At 35.8% G+C, this 23,756-nt stretch overlaps 1 protein-coding gene across 34 annotated transcripts in view; it reads right to left on the bottom strand.

The window, feature by feature from the left end:
* Positions 1-23,756, bottom strand: part of Nrxn1 (neurexin 1) — a 1,104,407-nt gene that overhangs the window by 176,659 nt on the left and 903,992 nt on the right. For all 34 annotated transcript variants that reach the window (XM_031356553.1, XM_031356556.1, XM_031356572.1 and 31 more), the window contains one exon: positions 11,094-11,265. In XM_031356553.1, the coding sequence (XP_031212413.1) occupies positions 11,094-11,265 (172 nt within the window). The remainder of the gene's footprint in view (positions 1-11,093; positions 11,266-23,756) is intronic.

The following is a 23,756-nucleotide window of genomic DNA, read 5'->3' as shown; positions in this document are numbered from 1 at the left end:
ATACTCATTAATAAATGGATATTAGCCAAAAAAAAAAGTACAGAATGCCCAAGATACAGTCCACAGAACTCAAAAAGGTCAACAAGCTGAAGTGCCCAAGTGAGGACATTTCAGTCCCATTTGGGAGAGAGAAGAAAGCAATCACAAGTAGGGAGGGAGGGAGGGACCTTGGAGGGAAAGTGGATGGGGAAGGGGAATTGAGGGAAGAGAGGAACCTGATATGGTATTGGATGAAGAAAAAGGACTGAAGCTCTGAGGGCAAGCAGAAAGAATGGAAACAGACAATCTCAGGAAATAAGAGGTTGGACGAAACCTCCAAAATCCTGGAGTCCTGGAGGTAAGAGTCCTGGACTCTCAGGATTCAAAGGCAGGGAACTTAGATGAAATGCCGGACAGGAAGGAGAGGGAACTTATAGAGAGAGCCCACCTCCAGCAGTAAGACAGGGCAGCATGTGAGAGATGGGGTTGCTATACCACAGTCACATCTCTGATCCATAATTGTTCCTGTCTGAAAGAGTTACAGGCATGGAAATGGAGAGGAGCCTGAGGAAAAGAAGGTCCAGCGACAAGCCCAAAGTGGGATCCAGATCAAGGGAAGGTCCCAAGGCTATGAAGCGCTCACAAAAAGGTACCTAGTATGACCGCCCTCCAAAAGACCCAATAAACAACTGAGTCACATGCAGATATTTGCACCCAATCAATGGACAGAAGAAGCTGACCCCCCTGTTGAGTTAGGGAAGACTAAAAGAAGCCGAGGAGAAGGGTGTTCCTGTAGGAGGACCAGCAGTCACAATTAATTTGGACCCCTGAGATATCTCAAACACTGGACCACCAAACAGACAGCATATACCAGCTGATATGAGGCCCCCAACATACATAGAGGACTGCTGGGTCTGTGTTCATTCAGAGATGATGCACCTAACTCTAGAGAGACTGGAAGCCTCAAGAAGTTTAGAGGTCAGGTGGGGTGGGGGTGGGGACATCAACGTGGAGACAGGGGAGGAGGTCTGGAATGTGGAGCAGTCAGAGTGTGGATGGGGGTGAGGTGGGGAATGGAATATGCAGTGTAAAAAATAAATTAATTTAATAAACAATTCTTCACAGATTTTGAAAGGATAATTTTTAGCTTTATATCGGAAACACAAATTTCCACATACTATTTCATTAGATATACTACTGTACTATAGTAATAAAATTAATGTGTTATTGATATAAAACATACACTAATAAGTAGAATTAAATTGAAGACCCAGATATAAATTCATATACCTATGGATACCTGCTTTTCTATAAAGAAGCCAAAAATCCACACTGGAGAAAAAAAAAACCACAGTATCTTTAACAATGATTCTAGTTAAAAAGGATGGCAGCATGTATACAATTCAAATGGAACCATATTTATCACCCTTTGCAAAACTCAGCTGCAAATGGATCAGGTATCTCAACATAAAATGAGATGCACTTAATCTGATAGAAAAAAAAAGTTTGGAATAGTCTTGACCTCACTGGTGCAGAAAAAAGACTTTCTGAATAGAACGTCATAAGCACAGGCACTAAGATCAACAATTAATTACCATGACATAATGAAATTGAAAAGCTTCTGCATAGTATAGAATGAGATAATTCTAATAAAGTTGCAGCCTACAGAAGGCAATTCCATATACAATTTCATTAGCTATACTACTGAACTATAGCAATAAAAATAAAATGGTATTGATATAAAAACATGCAATGATCAATGGAATTATACTGAAGATCCAGACATAAATTCATATTCCCAGGGATACTTGATTTTTTATAAAGCCAAATTGTATACAGAAGGTGAAAACATTTTTTACCCACCATACATCACATAGAATGCTAATCCAAAATATATCAAGAAAACAAATAACCTAATTAAAATTACGGGGTACAGATCTAAACAGAACTCTCAAAGTAGGAAACACAAATGCCTGAGACACAACAGCAACAAAATGTTCAGAATCCTTAGCTATCAAGGAAATGTAAGTAAAAACTGTTTTGATATTTCCTATTACTTCCATCAGAATGGCTAAAACAAATAGAAAATATGAGATCTCATGGTGGTAAGGAAGTGGTCGCATGCCAAGACTGGAAATCACTGTGGTTGTTCCTCAGGTAGATGGCAATCTGGCCACCACAAGATCAGCTACACCCCTCTAGGACATTGTACTGAATAGGTTTAGGTCATCTTGGTCTAAACTAATGTCATCTGAGAATAGGAAGCCTCAATTAAGGAAATGTCTTCATATGGTATGGCAGTGTGTAGGCCTGTGGTGGTATTTTCTTAACTCATGATTGATAAATGGCCCATCACAGGTAGTGCGATTGTTGTGCTGATGGTTCTAGGTTCTATAAAAAAGGCTGAGTAAGCCATGAGTAGTAAGTCACTAAGCAGTACCTCTACATGGCCTCTGCATCTGCTCCTGCCTCCAGGTTTCTGCCCTGATTGAGTTCCTGTTCTGGATTCTTTCAATGATGTATTCCTATTTGGAATTGTTAGTCCTTTTAAAAATTGAAATAGTGTACTAATAATTTTTGCTATGTAATAATTCTGTGAATGTAAATGGAATAATTTATGTCATGATACCTACATGGTAATGTACAATATATAGCAAATTCCTAATATAGAGAGTCACCCACAAATCACTGTTCCAATTCACTGTTGTGGGATTAAATGATTTGACAAATGTCTGGGACTTGGGGTGAGTTCTGTTCCCACTTCACCTTAATGCAGTTCAATACTATGTTTTAAATTTATTGAACTTAGTGGATGTAACCTTCTATGGAATCTTGATTTCCATAAAGTACAGGCATTATCTAACTGTGACCATTCTGCTTGTTTTCAGCCAAGAAACTTGTGCATTTATAAAAGCTTCATTTGTTTGTTCCTACTTTAACCATAAAACGTACTATCTTCTAAATCTTCTGTCACCCTAAGTAATAAATAATAATAAATGAGAGAACTGGAGGCTCTACTTGGACTTTTAAAATGTTCCAGTAAAGGTGACCCTGAAAAATTATGATGGTGTACTATCAATTAGTTGACATTATCTAGAAAAATGAGGCTTAATGTTCCTCTGTTCTGTCTAGTTTTTTATCTCATAACTCTAGCTGAAATTCTTCATTGCAAATGCATATGGTGATATTCTGGACAGGCTTATGCTCAGTCTAGTCTGTCCTGAAATCTCAATGGCCACTTTAAATCTCTTGGCCACCAGTAGAGATAATGCACTCAGGTTGACAAATTACTTTAATATAACTCAGGGTGAAAAAAGTCAAGTCTCAGATTCCCAGGGTTGGGGGAATGCAAGCAAATTCAAAAACTTAAAACAAAACAGAAAGTGTCTTTGAAACCTCTTCTTTCTATCTGTGGATTTAAATTTGACACAAGATACTCATCATCCTAATTTAATTTTAACATTAGACTACTTAGAGGCTTCATCGTTCCTAAGCTTTTACCATCTATTGTGTCATTCTATTTTAATTAGAACCCTCTATAATATCATATTGCGTGATACTTTCAGATTGTTACAAAATTGAGTTTATATTCTGTAAGAACAAATGTACTATTCTAATAACTGCATGTACGTGGACATATATAAATTGTTTGTCTCAAATGAAAATTATTTATTTCATTGGCAAAGACATGAACTTTTGTCTTTTACATTTTATTTCTAGGAAATAAAAATAATTGAGGAAAATATATTTTAGTTAATGTTTAACCTAATTGGCAGTTGTAAGTAATAAAGTATAAGAGTTTGATGTGCTTTTCATTCACTGCTCCTGTTTAAGTAAATCTTAACTAATATGTTATATTCCAGAATGTAATCTACAACATTCCATACAGGTCTCAGTCTCTTTACATCTGGGGATTTTGTCACTCACATATTTGGTCCTTGTAAAAATACTGGTCATGTTTTTTGCTGGTTAGTTGGATATCAATTTAACACAAGCTAAGGATACTTAGGGTGAAAGAATCTTAATTTGGAAAATTCTTCCACCAGACTGAACTGTGAGAAAACCTGTGGTACATTTTCTGGTTTGATGATTAATGTGAGAGCTCAGCTTAATCGGGACAATGTCATCCCTGGACTGGTAGTCCTGGTAGCTGTGAGAAAACAGTCTGAGAAAGCCAAGAGAAGAAATATTGTAAGCACTTCTCTGTGGCTTCTGCTCCAGTTCCAGACTTGAGTTTCCTGCCTTGAGTTCCTGCCCCGACTTCTTTGAGATTAGAGGCATTAGCCACCACATCTAGATAGGTCTACGAACATTTATATTGATAGGGAGAAACTTATATCCAATAGGATCATCTCATTGATTATAACCAGCAGGTAGATTCACTAATCAATTGAATCTCCATAGAAGAAGTGTTAAAAGCAATTTTTCATCATTTACTTTTTCTTTTCAGCTACTCCTAATTCAAAATCATGACAAGGTAATGTGTACTTTCTCACAATTAAATAATGAATGGAATCTAACACTCATTTATTATGCTATGAATTTAATTTGTTAAACAACGTAAACATTGAAAACTTGGAGATAAAAGAGGGAGTTTGATAGGAATCCTCACATGCGAATGTCATTATTAGGTTATAAGATACACTTTACTTAGCAAAATTGTAGCAATGACAAATATTGTTTCATATTAGTTGTTTTCTAAAAAATAATATATGAGCATTTTTAAAGAAAAAAGGTATTATTGAAAGCTGGCTCTCCCCTGGCAGGAAAGGTACACAGAGGGCTGTGGAACAGCACCGCCTCCTGGGTGCAGGTGGAAGCAGGAAGGACCCTGGCCCAGCTGCTCTGCTGCTTCTGCGGCCATATAGAACAAGTTGATATTTGTTAAATGTTTCAAGAACACATTTAATTCCTTTTGTGAACTTAACTTAAATTGAGCTTCAAATGCCACCTGATAGAAAATCAGGAAGAGCATCTTATTTTATTGGTCTCTTTGTTTCTTAAGATGTTACAATATACTATCTTCATGTCCCAACTGGGAACCCAATTAAAAAGGGAGAAAAAAACATACTAGAATCAATTAAAAAGAGCTTGAATTTATACGTCTGGATTCAATTCACAATGACATCCAGTAATAAACAATAATACATAACTGAAAAATGTCAAATTATTTAGGCTATTTCAGTTCAGTCAGCAATAAACAGTTATTAATACATTTTTTAGGATAAAGAATGATCGTGTTTTGATAATAGAAATATATATCTTGCTAGGCCCAAATACTTTTGTGAACTGGCTTATAGGTAGTGATTAATTTAGTCCTGTGAAAATCTAGCCTAAGTACAATGGAGTATAATATTGATAAGAGGCAGATGGTATAGCTTGAGTACAAGACCATTTATGGAGGTCATGAACAGATAAAAGTTTCCTGTGTTAAAACACAGCAAGAAATATTTTAAACACTTAAAATGCAAGAAACAAGAGACCACTTATAGGCATACCAAAAGATGTTAATTTTAAAATTGGAGCAGTTTCAGCACTGGTGATGCATCATTTACTTCTGTCATACTAGTTCTGTGGAAACTAATGGGTGGAAAAATATCTACATGATCTATGCTTTGCAAGAGATGCAGTCCATGTGAGTTCAAGAATCACCAAACTACCAGAGGAACTTGTTCTTAAACAAAATAACAGCAGGTTAGAGCCAACTAGCATTTCCTACAGCAACAGTTAAGTGGAGCTTAAAAATAATCAGGGCCTATCAAGTGTAGGAACAATTAAAAACCATAACAAAACAACTTTTCTCTCACAGTCTCAGACATCTTTGATGCTTAACCAGAAAATTAGCCCAGTGTATTTAATATATTAGTCAATAAAATGTTTACTATGCTTCAACAGCATGAATATCTTCAAAGTCTTAGCAAAACTGAAGACCACAAAGAGAGAGATTTGACATAAAAAATAGAGTTTTAGGTTCTTGCTCTCAGAGTTTACAGAGAACTTAAGAGGAAACATGGAAAACTTAAGACTGATGGATGCTTATTCATGCCAAACGAAAGCCAAACACTGATATATTATGATAAATGCTCAACCTATCTGTAATTTTATTTCAGTGAAAAATAGCAATGGAGAATTTTTTTATCAAATGAAGTTTAATATAGGTTCTAGAATCTGTTGTCAACTGAAAATAAAAGTTTATGTAATTAACCACAGCATGGAATTAGTCTTCTGTTACCATAGACTTTTCCCCTCCAAGACCTTAAGGACTCTACTGTGCTCGTTCCAATTATTTGTAATGATTTACCTAATTCACTAATTAAGCATTTCAGGTCAACTTTAAAAATAATCAGAGCCTGCTAATGAATGCTACTGACTCAAAAAGTTAGGGTAAACGAAGTATCTGTGGCTTTTGTATCAAGGTTAATTTTATTCCACCTGTTACTGTTTAATTTTCCTAATCTTTATTTGTGCCTGTGTCACCAGAAATAATGGAATAGGAGGTGACTACAGGCAAATAGTCAAGCTGGACCCCAGGCTTTAAAGGCAATACTACTGCGGGGACAAAGGCTTCACCCAATGGATTTGTAATTTGCTTTGCTGTTACCTACAGATAAGAGTTAATAGTTTTGACTAGGTATGAACTAGCATAGTAACATAGAGAAAATTAATTGACATTTGCAAGGTTCAATTTGGTTGTTTCACAATGAAAGAAGCTAGAATAGAAAGACTTTGAAGTTTGTTTCATCTTTTAAGTATTCTGCTTGCAAATGAAGTAGGTTTTCTTAATTACATCACACATAGCCAAAAGTAGGTTGAACATAAACTTATTAAAAAATAGCATCAAACTTTTAATACTAAATGATGAACTGTCTTAAATAATAAATGTATTAATGATTGCATGAGTTACAAATGAGTAACCAAATTTTCTAAATAAATAGGTTGAATTTAATGGCAATGATAAATGGCTTTCCCATGACCTGAAATTTTCTCATAACCTAAATTTTACCAGATTTAGCCAATAAGTAAAGGATTGGGTGTCTAGCTAAAACCTATAAGACATCAGCCAAATTGGATAGCTAGAAAAACGAACTTGAACTATCCCATGAAATTTTCCTTGGGGTTATTTATCCTTCAAGTTATCTCTTGCCTAAAGGATTGACTGTGTTACAATACTCTAAACCTTCATTTGTTTCTGTTTTCAAAACCCATTAGCAATTTTGTTTCGATTTCGGTAGGTGTTCAATATCCTTCTTGTTTGCCAAGCCAATCTAGTGATAAACATTTATTTCTGTTTCTGTCTTACTTACCACAGATTTCCAGTTCTCTGCTATCTACTGTCCCCTCCTGAAACACTATGACATTAGGATTCTGAATGTTATGATGCCAAAATGAGAAAGCAAGAGGCAAAGAGTGTGCAGGGAAAGGAAAGAAGGAGAAAATATCAGAGGAGAAAAGAGGAAAAGTGAATGCAGGGAAAGAGGAGACTAGGAGAGGAAGCGAAAGGGGAGGGAGAGTACCAGACAGAAGAGGAAAGAAGAGGGAGAGGGGAGGGAACATCTCTTCTTTAATTGTTCTTAAGTACTTACAATGCACTTTGTATTCACCCTGTTAACTTTTAACTCATTTTTATCTTTTCTCTTTATAATACAAGCTATTTAACAGTTTTATAACTATTTTTCAATATCCATCTCTACCTGCTAATTCTAACCTATAAAAGCTTTCTTGAAAGATTGGACTGAGCATAGGGTCCCCAATGAAGGAGCTAGAGAAAGGACCCAAGAAGCTGAAGGGCTTACAGCCCCTTAGGATGAACAACAATATGAACTAACTAGTACCCTCAGAACTCCCAGGGACTAAACCACCAACAAAGAGTACACACGGTGGGACTAATGGCTCCAGCTGTATATGTATAGTAGAGGATGGCCTAGTCAGTCATCAATGGGAGGAGAGGCCCTTGGTCCTGTGAAGGTTTTATGCCCCAGTGTAGGGGAATGCCAGGACCAGGATGCTGGATAGGATGGGCTGGTGAGCAGGGCGAGGGGGAAGGTAACAGAGATTTTTGTTTGTTTGTTTGTTTTGCTTTTGTTTTTCTCGGAGGGGAAGCTGGGAGAGGAGATATCATTTGAAATGTAAATAAAGAAAATATCTAATAAAAAAAGAAAGAAAGAGAGAAAGAGAGAAAGAGAGAAAGAAAGAGAGAAAGAAAGGAAAGACCCAAAATTTGTCCTCAGTTTCTTACACCACTCATTGCAAAATAATTTATCTGAGAATCTGGTGATCTGTTGTGTAATTTTAAAAATCTGTATTCTTATTTTTGAATATATTCTTAGCTAAATATGTGATAACCCTTATATTTCCCCATTTAATATTTTTCTAGTCTTGAATACTTAAAAATTGTCTTGTTGCCAAACAAGGAACCTAATAAGTTCCTTGTATATAGTATATACATTCTTTACATATGTGTAGATAGGCTTAATGTATTCATGGAAATAAATAAAATCATTATTTAACTTTATAACGCTATAAAAGGTATTTTTCACTTATGAAGCCAAATTTATTTCCCAAGAAACTGATTTATTGGGAATAATCTTGAGTTAAGGGCAGAAAAATGACATAAGGCTTTGTGGAATAACATGAAGAGGTCTATTTTTGTTGAGAGAGAACATTTTGCTACATAACTGTAATTAGAAACAAATCAGAGATTAATGATGCATTATATTCTAGAGCTTTAACTGACATGAAATGAGAAACAATTTTCTCAACTTTAAAGGAAAATATTATTTCTGTACTTTGCTTCATGCACAGAAAATAATTGAAAAGGGATTTACAGGAATTTCAATATTTATTCTAAAATATGAATTTTATATTGTAGGAATATTGCATTTCTAAAAGAGCCTAAAATCTACATCTCCTAATTAGTTTCTCCATGAAAGCCTTCCTGACAGTTGCAGGGCAATACTACTGGTCAGTGCTTCAGGTGCTTTTCGTTAAAGGTGTAGTGTCACCACCAGACAAATTGCTTCCTATAAAAGCACTTACCACAAAAGCCTATAATGGACGGTTAAGTGCTATCCTTAATTACTAATTTCAACCCTTGTATTTTGCAGTGCAGACACTTTAAAAGGAAGCAAATATAGTCTGTTGGTTCCATTCCTGAACCTCTGATTATAGGATTTGGTGGTAAAAGCATTAGTCTAGTGGCTTTTCTAATGAATAATAACCTCCCTAAAATTTTAAAATAAAAATATCCAAACCACAAGCTGATATAAAAGATATATACTAGACTATGATATTGAACTCAAATTTAAAATCACGTCGTTCTAAAATCTTTAATCTTGATCACTCACACTTTGAAATTTATATTCAACCTCTACAACTTTGCTGCTCGTAAAACACTAAGAGAAATGAATGTTTGAAAGTTGCATGCCTTCCCCTTAGCATCATGCTGAAGGGGAGATAGGTGGACAACTATATAGCATTAATGGTGATGTCTCTGTGCTCTTTACAACATTAAGTTCATATGTATGTAATACCTGCAGAATTTCACTTTTTTATGTTGATAGCACTTTCTCATGCATTTTCATATGTGTAGCATAAATGAAATTTTTTGTGAGTGCTATAATATCTTATATGCCAGCTATTGCATGTGCCCTTTACAATAACATCTGGAATTTGGCTAAATCTTAATTTACTAATATTAATTAAAGCACTCTTTAGTGAATGGGCACCTAGAGCAGATGTCTAGATGTAAAAGATTATAACTATGATAATTGTTTTTAAATATTTGTTTCTTATTATTCATTATCAGCTTCCAATATTTAAATACATTTTATGTCTTTCTTTCTTCTCACTCCCTTCCTTCCATCTCTCCCTACTACCTTCTCTTCTATTCTTTTCTTTTCTTTCTCTCTCTTACTTTTGTTTGTTTGGTTTTTCTTCTTTTCTCTCTCTCTCTCTCTCTCCCTCTCTCTCTCTCTCTCTCTCTTTCTTTCTTCCTTTCTTTCCATTTTTCTTTATTTGAGACATGGTCTCTCTGTCTAGTCCTAGCTGTCCTGGAGCTCACTATGCAGTCCAGGTTGGCCAGAATAACTTGATAAACACTTACTGAATGACTGTTGCTTGTGAGTATTTCAATAATTTCCAAATGTGTTTTTTATTTTCTTGATTTTAAATGTTATCATAAAGCAGTGTGTTTTGTTACATTTCATTAATCACATATTTGCAGAACAAATGAACAGGTTAGGACTGAAAACAGAGAATGATGGAAATCAGAAGACACTCAGACAGGTGTCAAGGACATTTCATCTCTTCATTATGGCTCATTCCCAGAGAAAACTGGTGTAGAACTGATAAATTGTTTAATCAAATTATTTATTCTAAGAAACAAATAATCCAATGAAGGAGTTGCTTGTATATTCGTTCTTGTTATCAGTTTATTGCATAAAATATAAATTGGTTTATGTTTTCATTTACACTGTGTCATAAACTGTGCTGTAGAGAAAGAGAACATTTTACAGACTTTAGTTGAGTGACACTATCATCCCAGAGTCTTTGTGAATCACTGCAGTTATTCAAAACCAAAATGAACTCCCTTTACCCCTAGCTGCAGATCTGTGGTGCAGTGTTTCTTTTCATCTCACGCTGGCTGCATCTCTGCTTGCCCCTCACCCTCTGCTCTGCTCAAATGTTTTGTAAGTCTCTGTTGTGTGCCACTGTCAAAGGAACATCTTTATTTGTTCTCAAAGAAAGTGTTATAATATTCCTTCCCTTGAATTTAAATTTTAACTGTTACTTTTGACAAAGTCTTTCCTTTGTTCAAATGCAAAGATTCAGCTTTGACACGCTGTGCTTTTTAATGTTTGCATTTTCCTGGTGCATTGATGATCTGGATTTTGCAAAAGACAATGTGTGGCTTCAAATTCATCTAATAAAATGGCATTTTTACACAGTAGCAAGAACAGTTTAGGACAGCATTACATTGACATGACTCTAAAGTCTAATAAATACTTGATGGTTTTTCAGAAAAACCACAATTTGAAGAAACGGACACAAACATTGTTTTGTTTTTCCAAGCATTTTTTTCATAAAACTTCCCGGGTCCACAAGCCCTAGCTTACCTGCAGGGTAGCGCTCGATGACTGGCCAGCTGTCCACCTGTAACGTGGCATTGCCACCACTCCTCGTGAAACGTACTACATGGTATTTTCCATCATTAATGATTGCATTAGACTCTTCAATGGCGATGTCATCTGTCCCAACATTAAACTTAACTCCAATTTTTCCTTGGTGCTGTTAGGAAGGATGGGGGAAAGGTCTTGTTAATTCAACAAATTAGCACTTGATAAGAATTGCACAGCAGTTATTGTTCAAGAACATGCATTGGACAACAGCTGCATCTTCTGATTCTATTTCTGAAAAACTGCATTCAATAGAAGTAAGATCTTGACATCTGGCTAATTCTGAGACATCTCTTTCATGGATAATTGATATTTTGACTGACACACTTGCAAGAGAATTGAACTGCCTTCTTCCCAGGGGCTACCACTGAGAAGGTGCACAGATGCCTGCCTGAGAGCACACACCATCATGTCCTCTGATATATCTCCTTTAATCTAATCTCCCAATTTCACAAGAAAAACATGGATTGAAACCCTCTCTTTTAATAATGAAAGAAATCAGAGCAATGAGGCCCATTTAGAGCCAAATGACAGATGCTCACAATACAAGCCATATCTGTAACAGGACAGGCAGGGAAATAGGCACTCAGTAATATGATTCTTAGTCATTAGTTTCAAACCACCAAGACATTAGCAGCTTAAGACACATTCATTGCCTTTTCCTTGCAGATGATGAAACTGTGTCATAAGGCTGCAGTTTCTTGTTCAAGGACACACAACTTCGTAAAGACAAACTGGAACTCATGTATGATTCCCTAATTTTTAGGTTACATATTAGCTAAAATGGAGCTAGCATAATTATCTACAATTAACATACTCTTCGAATTATGCAAAGCAGTGTTAAAAATTATTTTATGGGTAAAGCTGTGACTGCTACATTCAGAAAGTCTTCACCTATGGTGTCAAGAGGAACATGTACCTCTGTCCTCAACCTTTGAGAAGTGTTCTCCGGTAAGGAGGGCTGTCAACCCTACCATGAACTGAGCTGATTTTGAAAGCATGGAGACTTTCACATAATAAGTAGTACAGGTTATGGGGATTTCAGGCTCTCGTCAGAGTCAGACTCAGAGTCAGACTCAGAGTATCTGTAGCTCCTCTTTCAACAACTCTTAGTTGAGAGAAACAACGCTGGGGAAGAGGGTTTTAAATGAGAAACCAGGTTTGGAGTGCATACTTGGACCGCACGCATACATTTAGATTGTCAAAGGCTTTTCACTACTAAACTAGGCAAGATGATGACATCAGTGTATAATAGAAAATCTTATATTCAAAAAATATCTCTCAGAAAAATGTTCAAAATGCTGTTTTGGATACTCCTAAGAACATTAGAGTTTTCTGTATCCCATGTATTTATTGTACATAAAGGATTTCTGATTAATTTAATTTTAATGTTTTTGTTTTCATTTATTTTTGGCTTGATAAACAATAAACAATTTGACTTTAAATATCACATTTCTTTCTCTTCTGAGTATTTATGTATTGATTAATTAGACAAATGCTTATAGCCTAATATAAATACTTGTTATTCATTTTCTGAAAACTCTATGTATGTATTTGATAAACTTTGTATTGAGTCTTGATTCCTCCCTTATCCCTCCCCTAATTTCTCCTCTCCCCAATTTCTTTCCACCAAAATTCATGTCTTCTTCATATATATATATTAAAAACCCACTGGGTCTGCTCATCTACATGTGGTGGTAGGGCCACCCACTGAAGAATAAGCAAGTTACCTGGGGCCACTCCCCAGCACATTTCCCTCATATGACTTAAATGAGATTCTTACAATGTCCTCTAGACTTATCTCATATGTTAAAATTATGCATTATCTTATATTCAAATATATTGATGTTTATTTAAAACATTAACCATGCATAAATACCTCATTAATTTATTAAAAATAAGTGGACAGTTATTTTGCTAAAATGAAGAAATAACAGATATTCATGTGACTGGGAAATCTGCTTGAGATTGTGTATCCTAGAAATGATAGGGAAGCTTCATCTATGACACCCCAACAATATGGCTACCTGAACAGAACCTAAACAAGTACAATATCAATATAAGCATGCTAACATGGAAGGGGTAAATCTCATGGATGCTCAAGCATAAACAAAGAATTACACCTTCATACTTAGAAGAGGGAAGAAAATAAACATGGGATGTAGAGGGAAGTAGGGACCTGGGTGGGAGAGAGGAGGAAGAGGAGAAAATGGGAGCAGGATCAGATATGGGAGTGGGGAACAGGAAAGAATCCCAGGAGGCCAGGAGAATGAATGAACATATGTAGGTTCAGGGGAAGGAAAATGGGGAGAGAGACTCTCAGGACTCAATAGGGTGATTTTAGTCAAAATGCCCAACAATGGGGAAAGGGATCTTGAAGAGTCCACCTCCAATAGATAGACAGAACCTTAAGTGGAGGGATGGGATTACTAACCAACAGTCAAAATTTCTGATCCAGAATTTTTTCTGTCTAAAAGAACACCAGGGACAAAAATTGAGAAGAAACTGAAGGAAAGCCAGTCCAATGACTGGCCCAACTTGGGATCTATCTCATGGGGTGTGGGACGGCACCAAAGCCTGACACTATTACTCTATTACTGATGCTGTGTTGTGAGCCAGTAGGGAGGAGGAATGAGGTGAGAAACTGTGGGAAAGGAGACAATGAAGCAGGGTGGAAATGGCTGGAATATAAATAAATAAAATAAATTAAAAAGTATTACAAGCAGTCATCATATACATACAAATAACACTAAACAGCTTGAACAAGATGTATTTCAAAATTTATGAATGTAGAATAATTAAAGAAAAAGAACCTATGAATCTGAGAGGGGATCGTGGTGGGTTGGGGTGGAGTAGAGTAGGATGGAATGGGATGGGGTGGGTTAGGGTGGAGTGAACATAGGAAGAGAGGGGAGAAAGTAAAGAAAGGGAATGATGAAAATATACTTTAATTTCAAAAATTAAAAGTGAGAAGTTATTTCTTATTTTTAAGTGTCTTCATGTACACATGTATACTCATACATCAAGGGGCACATGACAAGGGGGAGTCAAAGGACAACTTAAAGGACTTAATTTTTCCCTTACACTGCAGTTTTCACTCAGTGTAGAATCAAACTCAGATCCATTTGGCTCAGTGGCAAATGCCTTCACATACTGAGCCATTTAACAACTTCTTTGGTAAGGGATTTCTAATATATGATTAAAAACTCTTAAAACCTAAGTAGTCTTCCAGAAGTGAAGGGAATACTCTCAGCTCTATGGTGGCTACTGTAGCATTAGGGCAGCAAGATCCCTTGTGTTCCTTATCCCTTCCTGTCCCTTCTGCCTCATCCCTAGAAGATGCATGGAGAAAGAAAAAATGAATCACAGAAACAAGTGTAGTAACTGTTATTCTCCTCCTACCACATGTGGACTCCAAGTGTAGTTCACGCAGACACTACTGGGCACCTTTAAGGAAACCTACAATTATTACTGTAGGTGAGACAGGCAGCTAAACTTAATTTCACTGCCCAAGAGTGGGTTTTGTGCTCTCTGGGAGGATGCTGAAGACTGGTATGGCTTTCCCTAGACTTTCCTTGGGTTGGAATGAAAACCTCCCAGGACAGTTTTAAATTGTTGTTCTATCTTATTGTTGCAATCTAATGAGTACATGATGGTACTTGTTAATCCAGAGCTAATTCATTGGGGTTGTCCTCTGGTATTAATGTCTTTCTTCTAACAGAAGAGATAAAACAAACAAAACAAGACAAAAACAACTCGTTTCAAGATTGCTCTAAGAAAATGACTACAGTATTATGTTCTCATTAAACTCCCAATTATTAAGGACAGTCAAATTTTGTGAATAGACATATCTTCATGCTATAGCATAAAAATCTCAGTCATTAGAGAGATTGCACTGAAGACAAATATACTAGGTTCTTCCGAAGGGTCCATGTTCAGTACTCATATGTATCTAGAGCTCTGCTCCAGGACAAGGGGCCTTGTTATGGCCTCCTTGGGCATCCACACATATGTGACACAATTATACACACAGAGTACAAACAAACCTTAAATATAATGTCCCCACTTTACAGATAAGTAACTGATTTCAACTTATCCTTAACCTCTTTTCATAATGTAAAACATAAAATGCTTATTTCCTAGGGTATAGAAAAGGCCAGATTTTACAATGTTTGATTAATTGCCCATATTAAATAATCCATTATGAAACATCAAAGGTCACTGTTGCTTGAAGAAGTCCTGGCTTTTAAACAGTGTCCTGTCCATATGTTCTTGGGCATGACAATATGTTCCCTACACTCTGAATAGTTTTAATATATAATGGATTCAAACTTTGTGAAGTAGCTAGTGCAGAAATGAAGACCACCAGAGTTGGGGAAAATAATTTCTACTACAATTCACTGTCTACTCTACCTTATGCCAAGACTTTGGAAAATCAATTTAAATATAAATGATAGCCAAAGAAACATCTGTCCCCATGGGAAAAAACCATTTAATATAGTGAAATATCAAATACTACTATGAAGAGTATTTTGTAAATCTAGTATTTCTTTCCTCCTAAAATCTATAAATATGCTTCAAACCCAGCTCATATTGCCACAATAGACAGTCATTTCAATTATATAAAATATAAAACTTGTTGAACTTTCTTTCTAAGTGAATATTAAAATTTAAAAGAATTCATTTCAAATCCTTACTCCTCAGGATTAAATGTGATTGCCTTGGTAAATTCTCATAAATATTGCATTAGCAAAACCAGTAGTCATTTCTATGGACATGTGCTGATCTCTCTGTATTATTGCATCTTGCTTAGAATGAATAACTGTCTCATGCCATAATTTTGAAAATCTATTCTAAGAACATCAGTAATGAGGCATTTATAATTGAATGAAGTCTTTTGTGGATTCATTAAATAAATAGAGACAAAGGTAATTATTGATTTTTTTCACAAAAAGCTCATTGCTGAATAAGGATTATAATACTAAGCCATGCTAAAAGGAAATGTCATGAAATATGATACTGAATATGTATTTGAAGGTTCTAACAAGTATAATCACACTGCCTAATTCCTTATGAAATTATATTCAATTGAAAATATGTTTGGACCAAGATTGAGATTTAATGATATTCTTGATATCTACAGCATACTTCAAATGAGATATGTATATTGCTCATTCAGTTATATTGTAGTCTATCTGCATACAAACTAGATAAAATACAATGTACACATACAAAAATATTGTATTATATGTGGCATAAAATATGCTCCATGAGATCCTAAAGCACAAATTTCCTTCCTTTTTTAAAAATTTTGTGTTTACTTTATCTATGCCCAGAAAGGAACGAATAAAATTTAAAAACTGCTTTTGTCAGTATTTTTATTTATCATGCTCTTTGTTAGTAGCAACCAACAGGGAAGAGTGCAAGCCTAGGAAGCATGCAGCCTAGCGTGAGTCCTGTTGATTTTCTATGAGCATCTGACATGTACTGTGACTTACTCCCATGCTCCAGAACTGGGGGAGAACTAGACAATGTGCTCATGTGCACCAGATGACTCTGCTCACTTTAGAACATAGATCGTGTCCCGGGATCCAGACCTACCTGGAGCCAGAATTAGGCAGTGTGCTGTGCTTCATTTCTCCAGAGACTAATCCTCATCAGGGAGCCAATGTCCTATGGCAGGATGAGGTTTGTGGGGCCTGAGGTCACTGTTGTTGACACAGTGCAGGGACTGACAGCAGAGAGCCACCTGTTCTCCCTGCTCAAAACAAGTGAGCTGGAGACTGCTCATTGGACCCTAACATATTCCAAAGTCAGGGACTTAGTATCGGCTGGTAAGGACTGTGTTTATTAATATAGAGATTTATAATGCCAATAAGTAGTTTTAGTCTAGTATTTCACCAAACCCTCTTATATCCCTATGGATACTCCCATGTCACAAGTTCTCACTATCCTGCTTTCCTACCACTTAGAAGCATCCTTCTTCATGCATTCTGTGAATATATAAGTCGAATTTTTGGTATTCACTCTATGTGTAAGGACAACACAGACCTGTGAAATGGCGGCTTATTTATTTATTTACTTATTTGTTTTGCTTTTGTGTCTGAGAAAGTCTTTACTAAACTTACGAAGATAAGTTATGCATGCAAATATTAAAAAGACATCAAAAAGCAGAATGAGTGTCAGTGAAGAACAAGGGGCATTGAGAGTAGGTATGAAGAATCTCAGGAGCCTCTCACTGTGCAGGTGGACATAGATCATATGGAGAAAGCTATAAAACGGTCAGTGTAAACCCCAACTGCACATATTAGTTCACTGTGTTTTCCTACTTCTTGTATCATAGAATGCTTGCTAGAGGCTATCCATTGAACTGTATATATTCACAGTGCATGTCACTACAGTATATCTGAATAACACAAGACACCTAAAAGCTATATCCTTAGAGAGCTCCAACAAGCTTCCCCAAGTTTCACAGCTGATAAGGATGGGTAACTAGAAGCTGATCCAGTTGGTGGGGCTTCTTATAAAAGAATGGCATTAGCCATGTCTGTGCCCCCAGGAAGAAAATAAAACCAGAATATCCTAAAGACTGAATTACAAGGAAGTTTTCTATTTTTTTTCTTTTGCTTTTTTGGTTTTTCCGAGACAGGGTTTCTCTGTGTAGCCCTGGCTGTCCTGGAACTCACTCTGTAGACTAGGCTGGCCTTGAACTCAGAAATCCACCTGCTTCTGCCTCCCAAGTGCTGGGATTAAAGGCGTGCACCATCACCGCCTGGCACAAGGGAGTTTTCTGTTAAGTGCTAACAATTACATTCCCCAGCACTAGACAACACAGAACTCAAAGTAAACAAGGTCCAGGGTGATACAACTCAGAAAGACCTCACTTAAGAGAGACATATTTTACAACACAGCACATTTATTTTCCCATTCAACTTGCATTGATGATAGTATGATTTGATTTGGTAGGATATCTTCTCTACTATGTTCCTGTTCTCCAAAATTCTGTTCCTTTCCTGACAACTTGACCCTGAGAATGATGCTACCACCTCAGAGGCATGTCCCCCTATCCTTGTCCTAAGAGTGCCTAATCAAACTGTGTATACCTTTGACAGTTCTCCTTCTCAAGTATCATTTTTTTTTATGTCCTTGTTGTTTTCTAATATTTTTAAAACAGTTTAAGATTGTAAAAACAATAGCTTAGTAATTATACCCTTCAAATCACATAACAGATTACTTTCACATTTGGATTTCTCACAAATTCGTTTATGCATAATATTCAAATAAGTTGTAATTCACAGACAATAATGTAAAATAACCCCATACAAGTAAGTATACTGATCTTATTTCAAAGGCAGCTGCACTTCTCACCCCCATTGTATGATCCCACAATCTTTCTATCATACTCACATATTTGACTCATGAGAAGATACACATTGAATTCTTAGCTCACTTAATTATTGCACAGCACTCAAGATCCATTGCTTTCATTACTACGAATATTTTTGTTATTCTATTGAAAGATGCTGTTTAGCTTTAGAGCAGGTCAGCAGATTTAAATATACAGGGTAGATTTGCTAGATGATATCTCCTTAGCTTGTGTAACAAGGTAACTATCGCAACAGCAAGGAAGGAACCTTATTTACAATTCTGGTACTATGAAAACACATGATGACCAAGGCAATTCTTCTAAAGAAAGCATTTAATTGGGGATTTGCTTACTGTTTCAGAGGTCTATTCCAACATCATGGTGGGGAGTATGGTGGAATGCAGGCAGGTGCTGTGGCTGTAGCTGATAACTACATCCTGATCCACAGATAGAGGAAGAAAACTGGGTCTGGCATGGGTTTTTGAAAAGGCAAAGGCTACCCCCAGTGACACACTCCTCCAACAAGCCACATTGCCTAATCCTTCTCAAATAGTGTCACTTAAGATGATTAAGCATGCAAATATATGAGCCTCTAGGGCTCATTCTCATTCAAACCACCATAGAAGCTAGAAATCAGAAAATCAGACACAGGACATCTAGTATTTACCACTGTGCTTAAGAAAGAATTTTATAATCCTACTGTATTTGCATGTTTAATGAATTGCTCTGCCATGGATACACTGAAGCATGGAGTGGTTAACTGTGTAATCTCCTTGTTCCTTTGGATCAAATGTCATTTTGGTTCTAGAAAAGTCTAATTACAAAGAAAAATATCAGAAATATTGTTTAAAAAATAGAAATTACCTCTTCAGTTATTTTTTTTAAACACAAGCCAGCAATACCTAATTAGAAAATCAGTCAGTATTAGAAATTTTCAAAATTTATAAAACAGATTGACTCTTGAATTTTATTGTACTTTAAATAAAAAGAGCTTCTTTGGTTGGAGAAAAAAGATTTCCCATTAGGTTGACATGTTGATAGCCTGAGTTGCCTTCAACACCTTATTGGAAAATGGAAGAGTTTGTCTTTTTGGATAAGAAACCACCCCAATTTCTTGCCAAGAATGTAGGACTTGGTAATATAAGTGAGAAATGATAACTGAAAATGGACCCTGAGTTCTGTTGATAATACAACCCTTCAGTGCTTCCCATGCAGTACATCATTTATCAATAGATTAAATGAAATCAAAGTTAAAATAATAAGTTGAGAGTCAGATGACTCAATGGCTCACTAGTGTGTTCTTGAATAGAAAAATAATTGTGGCAATAGTATTTTGGGATCTTCCCAGCATCATTTATGAAGCCAGTATTGGGTTATGCTTCACGCCTGTGATACTATTTTGTAGGTTTCCACTACGAGTACAGATTCAAGATCAAGACTGTTTAGTGTTAGTGTGAATAGTATACCATTGCTTGATACACTACAGCTGTACAACAAAACTGATGGCCTCTTGAAAACCAGCCATCTCACCCAGAGTTGCCACCTCTGTCTACTGAAACACTAACCACTACAAAATAGAAAAGTGGTCTGTAAATGTCTTTATCTATAAAACATTGGTTTGTAAGCTTCTAGTCTCCAAAGAACAGAGCAGAAATAAAACAGGGAAAGAAGTGAGCCTTAGCTTGGTGCCTCCAGAATTAGCTTGGTGCCTCCAGAATTCTTAGTTTTCCACTGGTAACACTTGAGGTTACATACCAGTTTCTGTGACATTAAGGCATTAGCTAGGCTTATGCTTTGTCCAAGCAGTAGCTCATTATGTATAGATAGTTTGGGGTTCTTGCTATGTTTTGTTTTGTTTAAATGACCAATGCTTTAAAAACCTTTAGTTGAATGGTAAATTTGTGTTGTTCAGATTGTATGGTCATTCAGGGAACCTTTACAACAAATATTGTGCTGCAGGTGCTGATTAAAGCCATAACCTTTGTTTTTCTGCTTCTGTGGCTTTGGGCCATTACAGAGCTTGTTATTAACCTTCACCAGGAATTGGACAGGGAGAGGCTATTCTGTCAATTCTGCAAGATGTTGGCATTTCTAGGTAAAAAGTTTTTGCTGTAAAGGAGGTTTGGGATTATTTGTGGATTTCATTTGCTTGTTTCCTAGGAATATCATTTCTGTGCAGCACGACTCTAATTATAGTTTGACTCTAGTATTCTGTATTTCCATACCTCAGAGCATAATGTTTCTCAGACAAATAGACAAAGCATCTTTAGATGGTAAAAATAATCCTCTACATATGGGAATGCTATCTTAGTGAGTAGTTTATAGGTAAAACCAAAATTAACTTCTGGATATTTTTTAAAATAAAAAATCATGAAAACAGATGAAGAGCCTAATGTATTATTCCTAATACCTCAGCTGATACATCATAAAGACAAACCTACAGTGCATATATTTCTTTGCAGGTAATCTCACTGTTTTAAATCATGACTTATGAGCAAGATGTAATAGCCAAGTTATATATTCATACAGGCTTGATGTAGTAAACTCTTTATGATGCTATCTTAGTTATCACGAGCTTAGAGCAGAGCCCTAACATGAAACTTATTCTAAGACAACAATGGACATGGCTATCTTTCTTCTTTCCTTTCCTTTCCTTCCTTATTGATTTCTGCCCCAGGACTACTTGCTTGGCATTCTTAGAAAAAGTGAGTGTGTGTGTGGGGGGCTAGGAATGCCAGCCCCACAAGACACTTTGTACAGAATCAGCAAGGCTCTATTATCTACAGAATAGAAAGTAATAATTCCCATAGCCATCAGAGAAAAATAGCTATACTTGTGTCAGGCACAACAGAGTTTTCAGAGAATATGGGGATTTTCAAGGCCAAATCACTAGTAGATTTGCTCTATTTTAATTTTCATAAAACAATATACTGCCTTAAAAGATACCAAGAAATAATTATCACATATCTTTTAGCTACAACATATTTTGGAAGAGTACGCTACCAATTTCCATGACTAAAATTAATTTATAATATATGCTGCGGTCTAAGTTGACACACATTCACTTCTCTATATATCATGGTATATTTTTAACAAATAAAATTATATAACTACTATAAACCATGAAATTTAATACATAACAATGTTTGTTTATTTACTTCTTCAAAAATTACAAAGTAAATGATGTATGCTAGTATTCTGTTAATTCCTGATAAAACATAGCTAGAAAAGCAGAATATATTACTCCCATTATAAACTTATATCTCAGAAAATTGTTTTCTATAATGCGACTTATGTTAGCATATAATACATGCCAAATGTCAACAAGAGAAAAAGCATCGTGCCTTTGAAGGGATCAAAGTGTAGTAGATGGCAGAAATTAATCAAACTCAGAGCTGAAATCAACCAAGTAGAAACAAAAAGAACTATACAAAGAATCAACAAAACCAGGAGTTGTTTCTTTGAGAAATTCAACAAGATAGAGAAACCCTTAGCCAGACTAACCAGAGGGCACAGAAACAGTATCCAAACTAGTAAAATCAGAAATGAAAAGAGAAACATAACAACAGAAACCAAGGAAATTCAAAAAAGTTGTCACATCCTACAACAAAAGCCTATACTCAATAAAACTGGAAAATTTGGATCAAGTGGACAATTTTCTAGACAGATACCAGGTGCCAAAGTTAAGTCAGGATCAGATAAACCATATAAAGAGTCCCATAACTCCTTAAGAAATAGAAGCAGTCATTAAAGGTCTCCCAATGGGGAAAAGCCCAGGACCTGATGGATTTAGTGCAGAATTCTATCAGAACCTCAAAGAAGACCTAATGCCAATACTCCTCAACACTACCCAGTTCGTTCTATGAAGCCACATATGCATATACCTAAATCACACAAAGACCCGAAAAACTTCAGACCAATTTCCCTTATGAATATCAATGCAATAATACTCAATAAAATTCTCATAAACCGAATCCAAGAAAACATCAAAACCATCATTCACCACAATCAAGCAGGTTTCATCCCAGGGATTCAGGGATGATTGAATATATGGAAATCCATTAACATAACACACTACATAAACAAACTCAAAGAAAAAAGCAACATGATCATACCATTAGATGCTGAGAAAGTATTTGACAAATATTCAATACCCCTTCATGGAAAGTCTTGGAAAAATCAGGAATTCAAGGGCCATACCTAAACATAGTAAAAGCAATATACAGCAAACCAGTAGTCAACATCAAATTAAATGGAGAGAACCTTCAAGCAATCCTGCTAAAATCAGGGACTAGACAAGGCTGCCCACTCTCTCCCTACCTATTCAACATAGTACTCAAAGTCCTAGCTAGAGCAAATTAGACAATAAAAGGTACTCAAAAGGATACAAATTGGAAAGGAAGAAATAAAAATATCACTATTTGCAGATGATATGATAGTATACTTAAGTGACCTCAAAAATTCCACACACTCATACAAACAGGGGTATGGGGAATAGGATGGGAGGTTTCCGGGGGGCGGGCAAGAAAGGAAAAAAACATTTGAAATGCAAATAAAGAAAATATCCAATAATTTTTTAAAATGCAGATATTAATACAAATATACTTTTTCTTACAGAGATAAGGACATGTAAATTACATATCAAAAGAAGAAGGCATGAGCCAAAAAGTCTGTCTATGAAGTAAAACTGGGTTAAAGAATTATGCATAAAACTAAAATATATTATTTGAATAAACAAATTAATTGGAAAATATATGTGTATTTTTTTAAAGATTCTGATATAAGAGTAGGAAATTGTTGATATAGATATAGAGCTTGACAGTATGTGTCCTGACATTCATCTGATTGTTGTCCCTAAGTGTCATTCACCATTGTGCATTATGAAATGTAATATATAAAAGACTTTCCAAATCAACAGGGATTTACTACAGTTTCCAAAAGTCATTTACTCCTACAATGTCACCTACAATGTCAAAGTATGATTCATCACTCTATGCTGATATTTTAAAGCTATTGTATCGTGTTTAGTTTTTTGTGTTGTTACAATGTCTTTTTAGCTTATTTCTCTAGATCTCAAGACATAGCACGAGTTCTTCACACAATATCCACCTTAGAAATACTTTTGAAATATCTTGATGAATTTTTCACATAGCTTCAACAAATTAGTTAAAAGGCTCTGACAGTACCTGACTAACACAGATGTAGAGGCTCACAGCCATCCATCGAACTGAGTACAG

Source organism: Mastomys coucha, unplaced genomic scaffold, assembly GCF_008632895.1.
Source record: "Mastomys coucha isolate ucsf_1 unplaced genomic scaffold, UCSF_Mcou_1 pScaffold6, whole genome shotgun sequence".
Lineage (NCBI taxonomy): Eukaryota > Metazoa > Chordata > Mammalia > Rodentia > Muridae > Mastomys > Mastomys coucha.
The sequence above is the reverse complement of the archived record's forward strand: the minus strand, read 5'-3'. Positions and strand labels throughout refer to the sequence as shown.